This window comes from Colossoma macropomum, unplaced genomic scaffold, assembly GCF_904425465.1.
Source record: "Colossoma macropomum unplaced genomic scaffold, Colossoma_macropomum, whole genome shotgun sequence".
In the NCBI taxonomy this organism is placed as follows: Eukaryota; Metazoa; Chordata; class Actinopteri; order Characiformes; family Serrasalmidae; genus Colossoma; species Colossoma macropomum.
In genome coordinates this window covers 12,967,437-12,981,380 of record NW_023494809.1, presented here as the reverse complement: position 1 = coordinate 12,981,380, position 13,944 = coordinate 12,967,437, and the positions used below count along the sequence as shown (strand labels likewise).

General features: G+C 36.9%; 1 protein-coding gene across 4 annotated transcripts in view; it reads left to right on the top strand.

The window, feature by feature from the left end:
• The window catches only part of arhgef1b (Rho guanine nucleotide exchange factor (GEF) 1b), a 61,303-nt gene that overhangs the window by 20,076 nt on the left and 27,283 nt on the right, over positions 1-13,944 (top strand). For all 4 annotated transcript variants that reach the window (XM_036558510.1, XM_036558509.1, XM_036558508.1 and 1 more), the window contains exons 3-8: positions 4,008-4,094; positions 4,308-4,421; positions 9,613-9,711; positions 10,329-10,371; positions 11,349-11,454; positions 11,990-12,130. In XM_036558510.1, the coding sequence (XP_036414403.1) occupies positions 4,008-4,094; positions 4,308-4,421; positions 9,613-9,711; positions 10,329-10,371; positions 11,349-11,454; positions 11,990-12,130 (590 nt within the window). The remainder of the gene's footprint in view (positions 1-4,007; positions 4,095-4,307; positions 4,422-9,612; positions 9,712-10,328; positions 10,372-11,348; positions 11,455-11,989; positions 12,131-13,944) is intronic.

Genomic DNA, 13,944 nt, shown 5'->3' with positions numbered 1-13,944 from the left:
ATTGCTTAGTAGCTAAATGAAGTCTCACAGAATTTATATAGAAAGAAAGTCTCACTCATCTTTCAAAATCTGTCTAAAGGCAGCAAAGTGCCACGCTCTCCACTGTTGATACAGTAATCTACAAATGTTACTGTGTGTGCAGGGCATTACCCTGGCATTTGGTTAACAGAATCATAACAGGGAACACAAATTATTTTTCTCCTCTTCTCTTTGAAACTCACATCTGTTCATGCGTCACGTCTGTCGATGCTTAAGCACTTGCTGACACTTAATAAATTCTGGAATGCACCATGACAGCCGGGGCAGTGGCTGCACACCACTAATACAGCTGGCTCCTCTCTCAGCCTCTTACACTGTGAGCCGGAATGTTCCACCACCTAATCATCCTGCCCCGAGGGTGGACTCTATCACACAGAGCCATGAATCACCCATCCTACCAAGCAGCAGTCCCCCACCCTGTTCAAGAATGATACAGCCATAGAGAGAGGCTCCGATGATGGACAGTGTTCTCCTTATTTATTTAAGAGAATAGCTGAACCTGCTAAATAATTCCTAAAAACATGCTGCAAGATGCTGGGCAGTGTATCATCTGTACTGATATTCGTGTCTCACACTGTTCAGTTGTGGCAGTATTGGCTAATAACAAAAATGTAAACTGAAGTTCAAACTTAAATGTATGGTTGCAACAGACTGCTTTGAACAAATTACTCAGAGTACTTACATACGTACTTACATACGTGGGTATCTTTCATTTCTGAAAATGTGCCTTCTGTCTGGTTAATAGACACACTATTCATTTGGTTTGGTTTTAGGGGACAAAAACAGCATTTATTAATGCAAACTAACACATCTGATACAATGATATGTTTAGAAATTATAATGATGTTATTTTTTTTCAGCACAACCTAGCATTAACCCTATAACAACCCAGCATTAACCCTATAACATTTGTTCAGTTAAAATTTTGTGGATTTTAATGGGGGACTAATATTTGGGAAGAACAGTGAGAGGAGGAACATGCTAATAACATTTTTAAAAATTAATGAAAGTGACCAAAAAAAAAACAAAAAACAAACCAAATAAAATTCAGGGCTGGAGTTTCAGATAACAGAATAATGGATTGCAGTGCAGATTGCTTATGCGTGATATGATTTTGCCAATCAATGTCACAGTGTTACTGATTATTATCAATAAACTAATTAGTGGTCCCAGGCTTGTGTCTGAATAACTGTTGAATAACCTGAAATTACAGAAATAATAAATTTGCAGACTCTCTCTGAGTGCAGATAGTACAGACTACACTTTGTAGACCAGTAGTTCCCAACTCATTGCTCTGGGCCCCCCAGTTAGTACACGTTTTTTCCTGTATCTTTTTGTGTTGTCTGCAGCTAAAATGTGGACCATCTGGGGGCCCCGAGGACCGGGTTAGGAAACACACATATAGACAAGTCAAGCTACAAGTCGAACATGTGTCTAATTCTTGTGAATGGGATTCAGAGACAGAATATTGGACTCTTAAAGACCTCCTATGAATGGAAAAACAATTTCGAAGTAATTTAACAATTAAGTATACAAAATGTTAAAAACCATATTGCTCTTCCTTTTTGAAAATCACAAAATTAACATTGTTCATAATCGTCACACAAATCTAGAATACTTAACTACAAAATGTAGCTAAAATATATTGAATTCAGTTTTTCCAGAAATTCCGGTTTTCTCAGCTAGAGATTCTTAAACACTTGTCTATCATTTGCTCTAAGATACACACAGGATTGTTATTGTTGATGCATTAAATCTTATAGTCTTATCTCTTCCTCTGAAATGTATAGCATCCACTGAATGAGACTATAGAAAATGTTTGAATATAACACACTGCATACAGAAAGATCCTAAAATATGAAATCTCTTTCTTTAAATTGATTTAGTATCTGCATTGGGCACTTGATATTCCTCTGGTGACCACTGTAACTATGTGACATAACAAAGATTTGATGATCAGCTGGTTCATGTGCTCAGGGTCCAGTACTGAATTTACAACAGTCATAGACTTTGTGGTTTACCTTACTCCATGATTTTGTTATCTAAACATCTCATGCATAGTCAAGGCCATTTACCAATCTTTGGACCTTATTTTCCTGAGGTGTTCACAACAAGCAAAGACCAAAATATTAGTAGTTAAATAACAAAATATAAATACTTTAGCCACTATGCACTGATTGTATTATTCCACCAAAATATAGCCATAGTATGTTGTATAATTTTTTTTCTCCTACCTTTGCTTATTGAGCACAGAAGGTAGTTTAATGGATCCAAGCTTTTTGGACATCAGCTAGCAAATTGTTAGCATTTGAGCACTATACAGTGACAGAAAAGTAAAAACATGACATTTAAATGACTTAATTTTGTTTTAAATTTCCCTACACCAGGTTAATCCCAATTCGATAAAATTCTTAAGAGTTTTTAAGAGTGGAGTAGGTTGAATAGGTTGAATGTTTCTTGAGTAAGCGTGTCCAGTAGTGGTCATGTATAGTAGTGGGAGTGTCTTGTAGTACTGGTGGAGCTTGTTATGTCTGATTACATGTAGCCTCAACTTAATTTGTTGAACTATATTATAAGGGTGGGCAATATGATGATACTTTATCATTGTCATAATAAATTACGTCACAGGATGCTTTTCTAAGCATATGGTGAAAATCATCAGCACTTAAAAAATACTTTTATTACAAAGAGAGCATAATTAATCCTGTTTAAATAGCAAACAGTGAATAAAGACCAGTTCTAACTTAAACCTCAGAAAACTAAATATTGTGATACAAATTGTATTGTGAAAATGTCTTTACACTAACGTTCAAACTTAATAACTGAAGGACATTATTCCATGATCCATGTAATCACTGTGCACTTCCAGTACATATTTTGTTTGTGCCTAATGCTGGTGAAGACATCAGGTTGTCAGACTGCGCTGATTTTAGATGCTGCGGTTAATTTAGACATGGTCCTTGTGTAGGATTCCTGCAGATTCTCAAAAAGCCTTATAAATTATACAATATTTTAGGTCATAAATGTCTGAAAATGCCATATTTTTTATACTATTAGAACTGTTAAAGGTACACTCTGGCCGAAATAATAAAAAAAAATATATATATATATATATTTAACCATCAATACATCTGTAGTAAACAAGCTTACTCTTGTCCTATGGTGATGCTGTAAAAGACTCTACAGGAAGACTTTCTTGTTTAAAACTAAAATCCTGTTCTGATGATGTATCTTGAAAGTGGAGGGAATTTTTTGAAAAATTACGGCTTCTTTGAGATTACTCAAGTGCCAGAAATGACTTGGAGAATGGCAAGTTAAAAGCTAAGGTTAGCAAGGTAGCTATCTGGCTATCTACAAAAATTATAAATAAATTCCAACTGGACCTCACCTGTGATTGCACTAACTCACCCACCATTGCACAGGCCAAGGTGTGCAGGGCAGAAAATGACCAAAATGCAGAACTGTATTATGTGATGTTGAGCCTTTGTTCAAACCTAGATGTTTTGACCAAATAACCAGTTGGAGCAAATTTGGAACCAGCAATTTTGTACTCAACGAAAAATGGGCCAAGCTTTTCAAAGTAGTTTACTGATGCTTATAAAATCATTATCATATTTAAGGAGGACATCAAACGTTGACCAGTTAGCTAAAGCCAAGCTAGTCTAGATTAGCAACCTTGTACTGGGTGGATTTCTAGGAGTAAGGTCAAATGAAGGTGCATCATTATTGAACTTACAGGGGTGGACAAAATAATGGGGACACTTCAACTGGCTCTTTTAACTTTTTATAGACAGTTATTAAAAAGTACAAAGATGAACACACGCTTTACCACTTGTTGCCAAAGACAGTTAAAATAAATAAATAAACGTAAATAATAAGTGTAATGAGCAGAGTGGTTGCATCTTGGAGAACTGAAACAAAGTAACAACGTTTTTCCTATATTTCTACTTCTTTCTCTCTTCTTCAAGCGGGGGCTGTCAGGAGCTCAGGGTTCTAGCATGGCCATTAGTATAATCGGAGCAGAAGATGAGGACTTTGAGAATGATCTGAATCAGGTGAGCCACGTATCCTCCTAAATACACTGAAACTGCTTTTATGTAGCTCTTAGTAAAAAGCTGAACAGTTACTGTGTACTGTGCATGCACCTCTCAGTTAGTCAATGTCTTGATGTATTAAGACGTGTATTTCCACTGCTTTATTTGTAGTTATTAGTGAGTTGATTTCTTTCATCTTGACACTTCTCCATATCCTCCTTTCCTCTGTTTCAGACTGTGGATGATCAGTGCTACTATTTTAACAGTATTGAACTGCTGAAATCCAGACCCACCCACCTGCTGGTCTTTCTGCATCACGTCATCTTACAGTTTGACTGCGCTCCTGTGGTGAGAAAATTTGAGGGACTTTTTGTACTCTTTCAGGACAAAATGATCAGCACTAACCTACAGGGCCAACATATTTTCCCTGACTGGGTAATGTGCTTTTCACAAAAAGTCACACGTTTAATTGTTTAAAACTTACAGGACAAAACTATTCCTAGAGTTGAATAGAGTAGCCAAAACCCATACTCAGGTTCTTTGTTGAAACAATTGTTTGAGTAAAAGTACATTTCCAAAACAAGTTGAGCAGAACTACAAATAAATGTGAAGTTTGTTAAATGCTATTCTTCTCTTCTTTATATTTATTCATTTATTTATTTATTTATTTATTTGGTCTACAATAAAATGATAAACCTCAAAAGTTTGTGTGACCAGTCATGTAGAAATACAGAGCTACATCAGGGGAAAAAGTAGATTACTTTCATTATAAATGTACTTGTGTAAAATTATCATGAATTAAAAATACTTGACGATGTGACATGAACAAATATAACTAGTTACTTCCCACCTTTCCTTTTTATTTCTTTCTTAAGTTTAGGATTAGCTTTAGAACTAATAGTTTATAGTTAATTATGTAAATGAAAAGAAGACATGTGACAGCCCCCCATCATGACATTGTATGAAAACGAGTGAGTGAGTGAGTGAGTGAGTGAGTGAGTGAGTGAGTGAGTGAGTGAGTGAGTGAGTGAGTGAGTGAGTGAGTGAGTGAGTGAGAGAGAGAGAGAGAGAATAGTAAACAATGATGTTTGTCCGATTTCTCGCCACCAAACCACAGTCTGTGTGTCTAGGTATGCATGCAAGATTAAATAATGTGTGCATGTGCTGTATTTAGAATCAAGCGTGTATGTTTCCTCTTTATAGGTACATGCATGTGTGTGCGGTCGTGTGAACGATTTGTGTGTGTGTATTTGCGCAAGGGCTGGAGGCAGGTTGACGTTAGCAAGTCCAATTTGTAGGGTGTTCAAACGTTACATATTGTTTGCAGTAGAGGAAGTGAAACATTACATTTGGTAAACAAACATGTAAATAAGATATTAAAATGTAACAAATAAAGAGCTCTTGGCAAGATAGTCAGGATGGTCACTTTGCATTGCTCCTGTAAAAATGTATGAGAATCTGCCACCTGCCTATCTGAGAGTAAACCCATTTTGTTTATATATTTTTAATTATGGAGATATTTCCCAGTAATGAAGTTGCCATTGTTTGTTCTGTGTTGGTAAAACTTTTTAATTGATTATTTTTGGATTCTGTCCCCATAAATTGACAAAGAGCATAAACCAGTGAAGAGGTCTTAGTGTCACTGGTTAATTTCTGTGAATGTACTGCACTACTGTGCAAAGGTCAGAAAACAACCTTCATTTATTTAATTTAAAGTCAAAATGGCCATTATTGTATTTATTTTTCAGGAGATATTAGATATAATCCACTTTCATAAGGAAATGGAAGATCTAAAAAAAATAAGTGGAAAAACAGGAGTTTCAAAAACTGGAGTGCAAAACCTGTTAGATTGCCAAGACTCACTTTTAGATAAACAGTAAATAAAGCGTATCTTTGAGAGATAGGAGACAGTCAAGCTCCACTCTTGCTTCAGACCTGAAAAAAATCACTGTTGTTTCTGTCCATCCTTCCACTGTGAGAAGAAGGGTCAACGCTATGGGTCTGAAATGCTATAGGTATGAAAAGATGTGTAACTGTTACATTACTGAGAAAAGGAAATAGTCCACAAACAAAGAAGCTGCTCTTGCTCTCAGAACAATGGCTTGACTACCTCAGAGCCCAGACTTCAACATTTTTGAATGTGTTTGGGATTACTTGGATTGTAAGAAGCAATAATCACAACCAACTTCTAAGACTGAAATTTGGAGGTGTGGAAAAAAAATATCCCTGCAGATTTCTTTGACAAACTGAAAGCCTCCTGTGAACAATGGAAACTGTACTAAAGGAAACGCTGGACACAGTAAACACTGAAATAGATTCGATTTATTGGTTGAGGCATCTATGTAATTTATATAAGTATATGTTCCCTGCTTTTCCACTTTGACACTTGTACAATAACTTGTACTCAGGGGCCATTTTGACTAGAAATCAAATAAATGCGCTCTGACTTTTGTACAGTACTGTATATGTAGGTCACACTGAGTTATTTTTGAGTTATTAAGTGAAACCTGCAGTTGTGAATGGTTAATTGTTCTCTTAACTCATGAATTCTATCCAGTTAGCAGTAGATGTTGTCATATTTTATATTTTAGATGTTATGTATTTTTTATAAAAGACTAGAGGTTGCATGTTGACTGATATGGTTGGGCTTTGAATTCTGATTCTTTAATGTTATGAAGCACGAGTGTCTCTTCCTTTATTTTGCATGCAGCCAACGTGACCCTCCCAGGTATTGTTCCCTAAACACAACACACCCTAGTCACTGCTTTTCTCCTTGGCAGCGTACAGTTCTGTAGCTTACTTACACTCTTTATTACTACCTTTGTTGCTGTACTACAAGAAAAGTGTTTTGCCTCATATCTGATTTTTTTAGCATTCTTGCACGTTTACTTTGAATTCAAATGGAGCATGCACTTTTTAAATAGTTTCCCCTGCTGGTGCTCAGTCCATTTGTGGGTTAATCAGGTTAGGCAACTGTTTGAAGACTCTGAAGGCAGAGGATTGCTTTTTGGCTGTTTGAGACCTTATGTGCTATATTTAAATTAAATGTTAAGTTGCATAAGATGAATTGATTGATACTCTCTCCACTGCTTAGACAGTCTTGTTCCCAAACGAAATCCGAAGGATCAGATCGTGTACTCCTCTTGTGGTGGAACAGTTAAACTACACAAGTCTGTATTTCCCCTTTATTCCCCATGGTATCTTCTTCAAAATCAGGGTCTACACATGTCTTGAATAGCAGTGCTATAAATAGGTTGTGGCTGTGGCTGTTTGCATAATAGTTGGTGATGACACTGATAATTTTGTCTCGGGTGGTGGCGGTAATTCACATTTGTGGTGTAATATTTTGTGCCTAAATCATCTCCACATAGAAATTCTGTACCAAAACCAAAGCATAATATAAATTTGCAGAATCCTAGAAACACTTCAGGGAATCTGCAGGCCTCCCTCACCTCACTTGAGGCCATTTTCATGATTTTGTAATCAAGACTTTGCAACCCGGACTGACTGTGAATACTTGCCGCAAGTTTATTAGGATGATCTTAAGATTAGGTGGTTTAAAGAAGCAAAAATGCCTTATTTTAAGTGTCATGCGCTTGCAGTGTATCTTGAGTAAACAGTACTGCAATGCTACACTAATGCTCATGGCATAGTGTTAGAAGTGACATGATTTGAGAAACTGTTGCTTTTTCAGGACCTGACTGACCTGGCCAACTTTTCAGTCCTGCTGTAGTGCAGTTGATATTATGAAAGAATGTACGACCATCTGTTCATGGGTTAAAGCTCAGTATAGCATGCAGTAAAACAGTGGAGAAAGTACTTTCTTATCAATAAGATGAAGCTGGGCCTGAAACCAAGTCAAGCTTGAAGTTAAAGCAGTTCAGTGTGGAGGAAATGCGTACAGTCAGTTTTCATGGTCAACATGTTAGATGTGGGAGAAGTGGCCAGGTGTGAAAACCTGAAAGACTTTGACAAGGGCCAAATCGTTAAGGCCAAACCACAAGGCTTGTGGGGTGTTCAGAGTCAGCAATGGTAAGCACCTATCGACAGTGGTCTGAGGAGGGACTAACCACAAAGCAGCGACAAGGTATTGGGCACCCAAGGCTCATCGTTGCATGGGGGCAACAAGTCTATCCCTTTGAGTCTGGACAAACAGAAAGGCTAGATTTTTATGATGGTTACAGGTGGAATATATCACAACATACAGTAAGTCGCATTCTGCTGAGTATGTTGCTACGTAGCCGCAAACCGGTTAGAGCCCCCGTGCTAACCCCTGTCCACCGTCTACAGAGCCTAGCATTGGAATTGGAACCTTAGTTGCCTAAAGGTTGCCCAGTCCAATGAATTAGATTTCTTTACGTCTTGTGGACTGCCAGATACATGTGCTACATTTACTTGGGGAAGTGATGTCACCAAAATGCACTGTGGGGGAGGGGGGGGGGACTGGGGGGAACAAAGATCAAGTACACCCCTTCATGGCAACCTGCTTTAGCATCTGTGGGAAGTGCTGGAACGATAAGTCCGATCCACAGAAGTTTTTTTTTTACTTTTAGAGTAAATCTGTCTTTGAGATCCAGTCCTTCAGTCCTTAAACAAATTCATCCAATGGGGTTTGATGTGAAATGGTTAATTGTAGATGAACTTACAGATTTTTTTACATTGATTGAAGTGAATGTTTTACAGTAAGCCAGTGGAGATCATGGAGAACAAGCGTAATGTAGTCATGAGAGCGAGTATGAGCGAGAAGATGATCAGCAAAGTTATGGAACATCTGAAGCTTGTAAAAAGTTAATGCCTGCAAGAAGAGATTTATAGTAGTCCATGACTGAAATGAAAGCATGTACAAGAGATACATCAGCAGAAAGTGAGAGGAATAGTGGAATTTTGGTTATATTGCATAGAGAAAAAAGTTTTAACAATATAGATGACATGGGCATTGAATGAGAGAGTCAGATCAAGGATGACACCCAGATTTCTGACCTGAGGGGAAAAAGAGACTGCTATATCGTCAAGTGAAAGAGTTACAGAGCCAGTTTTATTGAGTATTTATATGGAGCCAATGAGAAGGAGTTCATTTTTATCACTGTTTAACATGAGAAAGTTATGTAAATATACTCATTGGTCTGAATATGCAGCCACTGTTGCTCTCACCAGAAATTGATGAATATTTTAAACTGCATTCTCCTAATGGAAGTCACACAATTTCCATGTTTTGATTTATGTGGCCCTTACATTCACATGATGAAAATAATATATTTGAATTATTAAAAGTAGTAAAACATTCTGATGGTGCTTATTTTGTCCACTCATAAAACAAACTGCACTGCTTTAACGTAGAAAGATTGTTCATTAGCTTCATGTTTGAGCAAACAAGACATAACTTGCAATTGACTACACAAAATGATGCAATTAATAGCAATTAATTATTTAAATTGTTTGACATTTCTAATAACACTAATTTTGTGCAATAAATGGAATAAGTATTATACGTTTGTAATGTTTTATGTATCTAACCATCTAACTGTCTGTCTATCCACAGTTAAGCTATCTGCATGCTGACATGTTCAAGAACCTCAGTGTCAAAGAGACCAAAAAGCACTTTGTGGATTTCTACAACAGTTTCCTGGACAAAGGAGCAGTGAGTGAATGTCACATGTTGGCATGAAAGAGAACAGTAGACTGACCTATCACATGTGTTTATTATTTCATGTACTTTGTCCTGTCTGTTACTTCTCAACATCTGTCTCTGCAGTTGTTGTCGCATTATCTTTTTGTCAGTTTTCCAATCCCTCATCTTCTGTTTCTTATTATGTCTGTGAGCTAGCCTTTGTCATTATTTTTGTCCTGTTTCTTTTTTACTAGCCAAATGCAGTGTCTGAGCCTGTGCTTCCTGTTTGGGTCGTGGGAATGACCTTGCAGATAAACTTTGCTTATAATTTCCTCCCCTTCTTATACTGCTCTTCTTCTACAGCAGTATCTTTTCTATCCCCTCCCTTTCGTTTCATTTCATTTGTTAGAATAAAGCCTGACCTTGCATGTATTTCATCCAGTTTAACTGAAACTTGTGTTGAGTGTGGATCAGAGAATTTAACACAGGAAAGGAAGAGCTCTGATTTAGTTTTTGATCTGAGTAGTTCTTTTGTAGTGCTCTTGGACCATCTAGAGGTGAACATGGTGCACTACACACAAGTACATAGGGCTGTGTAGAGTATTATTGATTGTCCCTGACTTTGTGTGTGTATCTTCCTCTTCTAGATTCTCAGAGTATCTGTACCAGGTCATGTGTCAAATGAGTTAGGTAAGCTTTCCATCTCTCCATTTTTCATATTGCACCCTTCTGTTGTGGTTGTAGATGTTTGAATGAGTGCATGACGGTAACCAAAAGGATTAAATTATCAAAACTATCAAAGTTTTTGAATTACACATAATGTACAATGAAGATTTGCTTTTTGCTGTTGATTATACTATTTGATTATGTTTATGCAGTCATTGGTCTTAATACTTCATCTTCATGCAGGGGGGCTGGAGAGACTGAGCTTACATGGACCATTCAACCAAATTGGATATTTATATGGATTATGATATATTTAAACCCAATGCATTGGTTGAGATAGTATTAAGATAATTATATACAAAATCATCTTTTATACAGCATGAGAAATGGCTGTTTCAAACTCTAACCCCTACATTTCTACTTGTGAATTTTTTTTATATTGTTTTTAAAAGATATTTTGATTTGTTTTAAAGTGAAGTTGAAAGATTTAGATTTATCATGCATTTAATTTTCAATTAAAAAAAAATTAATCAAAAATTCCGTCTCACCTTTTTATGTCACTACCGAAACACAAAGAGTTTAGTTCATAGGTGGGGCCTTATTTAAGCCACACCCCTGCATTTTAGAGCAGGATGTGAGACTGCATCCCTGTCCCTCACGGCCACATGGTGAGCAGTTAGATCCCATTGTTTTTTTTTTTTGTGTACAGCTGTTCAGAGTTGTGTTTGCTAGTCATGTCCTGGCTAGCGTATTGAGTCATGCTTAGAATTAGTTAAAATTTTCAATACTGAAACAGTCACTACCAAAACATATTTGGTAATGTTTTGGTAGTGTTAACTTTGATGATCAAAAATGATGAATTAAAACCCACAAACTGTTTGACAGAACTTGTTTCATTGCAATATATTCTCTTTTGGCATTTGTCTCACACTACCCAGTGCTTACAGTTGATGTCACAGTTTTAGAAGGGCTAATTTTGTGTGGTTTTCACTATGTTTCAGATCGCACTCGTCCGGAGCTGCTTAGTGATGACCTGCAGAAGCGATATGCTCAGGAAGTACAAAATATGCAGACAATGGAGGTGCTGCGACAGCTTGAGGACTTTAGGTCAGAGAAAAAACATGGTCACACTTTCACGTGCTCTTCTCTTTAACTTTACATACCTTAAAATTCACACATAGAGCTAAGTCCTGACTTGGTGCTTCTGCTAAAGTCATTTTGACTACCTTTTATCTGTAAATGATTTTTTTTATTGAAAACAATATTTTGTCTCTGTACAATATATATGGCTTAGGTCTTGACTTAGAAGGGTGCATTCATATAAAACAGAAAAAAACGATATTTCGACGATAACCTTTTTCTGATGTTAATTATAGTTAACAGTAAATTGATTAGAAATGTAATCATATATGCGGAAAACTCAAGTCATGATTTGGCCTGTCATAATTAGGCAGATAACATAAGGCCTAAACTAGCTAAAATCAAGTAATAATGAATTATCCAAAATTTTCTTTCACACATGGTTCTGTTGTCTGTTTTTCTACATATATATATATAACACAGAAGTGTAATCATTGCCTGTAGCACTGTAAATGGTCACTCTAACCTTACTTCATGCTTGTTTAATCATGTGCCTTGTTAGGCAGAAGAGGATGATGGGAATGACACCTAATGAGCATGAGCTGAGTCAGGTGGAAAATCACTATCAAACCGACCGTGTTCCCAGAGAAATGAAGGAGAAAGCAGTGGCTGAGATGTTGCTGGAGAGGTTGTTAGAAGCCAAGTGAGTTTGTTTTGAAAACACAAATGTGTGAACATTTTTTATAGAACTGAAATAATGAACGCCCCCCAAAAGTTAGTTGTGGTACAATCTAATCACTTTTTTCAATGAATGAATGATACCCAACCCTACTTTGGACTAATGTGGAGGTCACCCATGACCTCACACACTATTTTCTGAGGTCATGGGAAGAACTGCCAGTAATAGGGATGGTATAACACATGCAGTAGTCTGCAGTTCTGTAGCCATTCTATGACTTGGCACTATCTAGTATAGAGTAGTAACCAACTCCAAAAAAAGAGTAGATCAAAGTTGCTTCTCTCAGAAAGCATGCCCCAGATTAGTCCTGACATGATAAAAGTCTCTGTTTCAGTATGCCGCTCACTGAGTACAGCTTTGAGCAGCAGTTTTACTAGGATGTTGTAGAGTCATAATTAATTATAATTTAAATACAAACAAAACATCAAAATAAAACACAATTTATGAAAAGAAAAAAAAAGTTTAGTTGCCTTGCAATAGCATGTAACAAACGTTTGCTGTAAATGACACCCTACAATCATCAGTTTGTTTTAAACCCAAGCTTGAATATTTTCAAGAAAATTAATTTGTTCTTCAGTCAAAGAGTGTCTTTGCATTCTTCTGAAGTGGAACTCTTGGCGCTTTTGACATTCTAAACACTAGCCTGCATTTTATGTATTTGGTAAGATCACTTGACCTGAGCTGCAATCACAGAGCCGCATGTTTATCATTAAGTAGCAAAAGAGTATCTATTCAGTGTAGTAATTGAATTTAAAATATAGCTTAATTAATAATCTCTTGTTTAAAAAGATTACAACATAATAATTCCATACAGTTCAGTAGAGAACTGGTCTGTAAAAGCGTTATGCTTTTTGCCTTTTTTGTGGAAGAAAAGAAAATAACCACATACTGTTACCCTCAAAAAGTCAAATTATACCATGAAGTGAAGGAGATGAATTCAGTTGGTTGCCAGCCTGCCAGCTCCGCTCATGCAGAGCGAGGCAGGGAAAGAGGAGGGAGAAATGGAGAAGAGGAAGCAGTGGAGAGAGGATGGAGTTAGCAGTGCCACGCTGGCAGGAAGTCTCTCCTCTCTGGCTCTCTGCCAACTGAGTGACTTAAAAAGGGGGATTTAGTAAAGGGGGGTAAGGGTAACAAGACTGAAAAGAGGAAAAGAAAGCAAGTGTAGTGTGCATGTAATGCAGACCGGAGGGTTCACTTAGAGTCAGAAGGAAGTCAACTCTGTACACAGTATAGCACAGCTTCACCTAAAGGCAAAAAGGTCAACTTAAACAATGTCTATTTGAGTGGGGTTTCTACCGTATGGCCAGTTGAAAAAAATATTCTGGGGCACTCCAGTAGAAACAATGCCCTCTTTTTCTGCCAGCAGTTCAGTGCATACTCCTCAGATACTCTGACAAATAGGATATAGGGCAAAATGCCATATCTCTGCTGTCTCAACGTTTTGATTTATGTATAATTTTGCCTGTGTTAGATTTGACCAAAAAGATTGATGCTTGTTGGATTGCATGAATTCTTTGATTCAAAACACCCACAGAAACTCATCTCATAGTTTGGGTTGCTCACAGCGTACAATGAAAGTGATTTATTATATATTATTACAGACTGTTTCAGCTTTTTACAGTATCAGTATTGCAAAGGACAGTATTGCAATCTTTAAACAAACAAAATGTTGTGGAGTCTCTACTGACAAATAATGTCCTCTTTTTTTCGCCTTTCTTTTCTCTCTCACGTGTTTTATCCACTCTTCCCCCATGCTCTGACCATAGCTGTAACAAAGG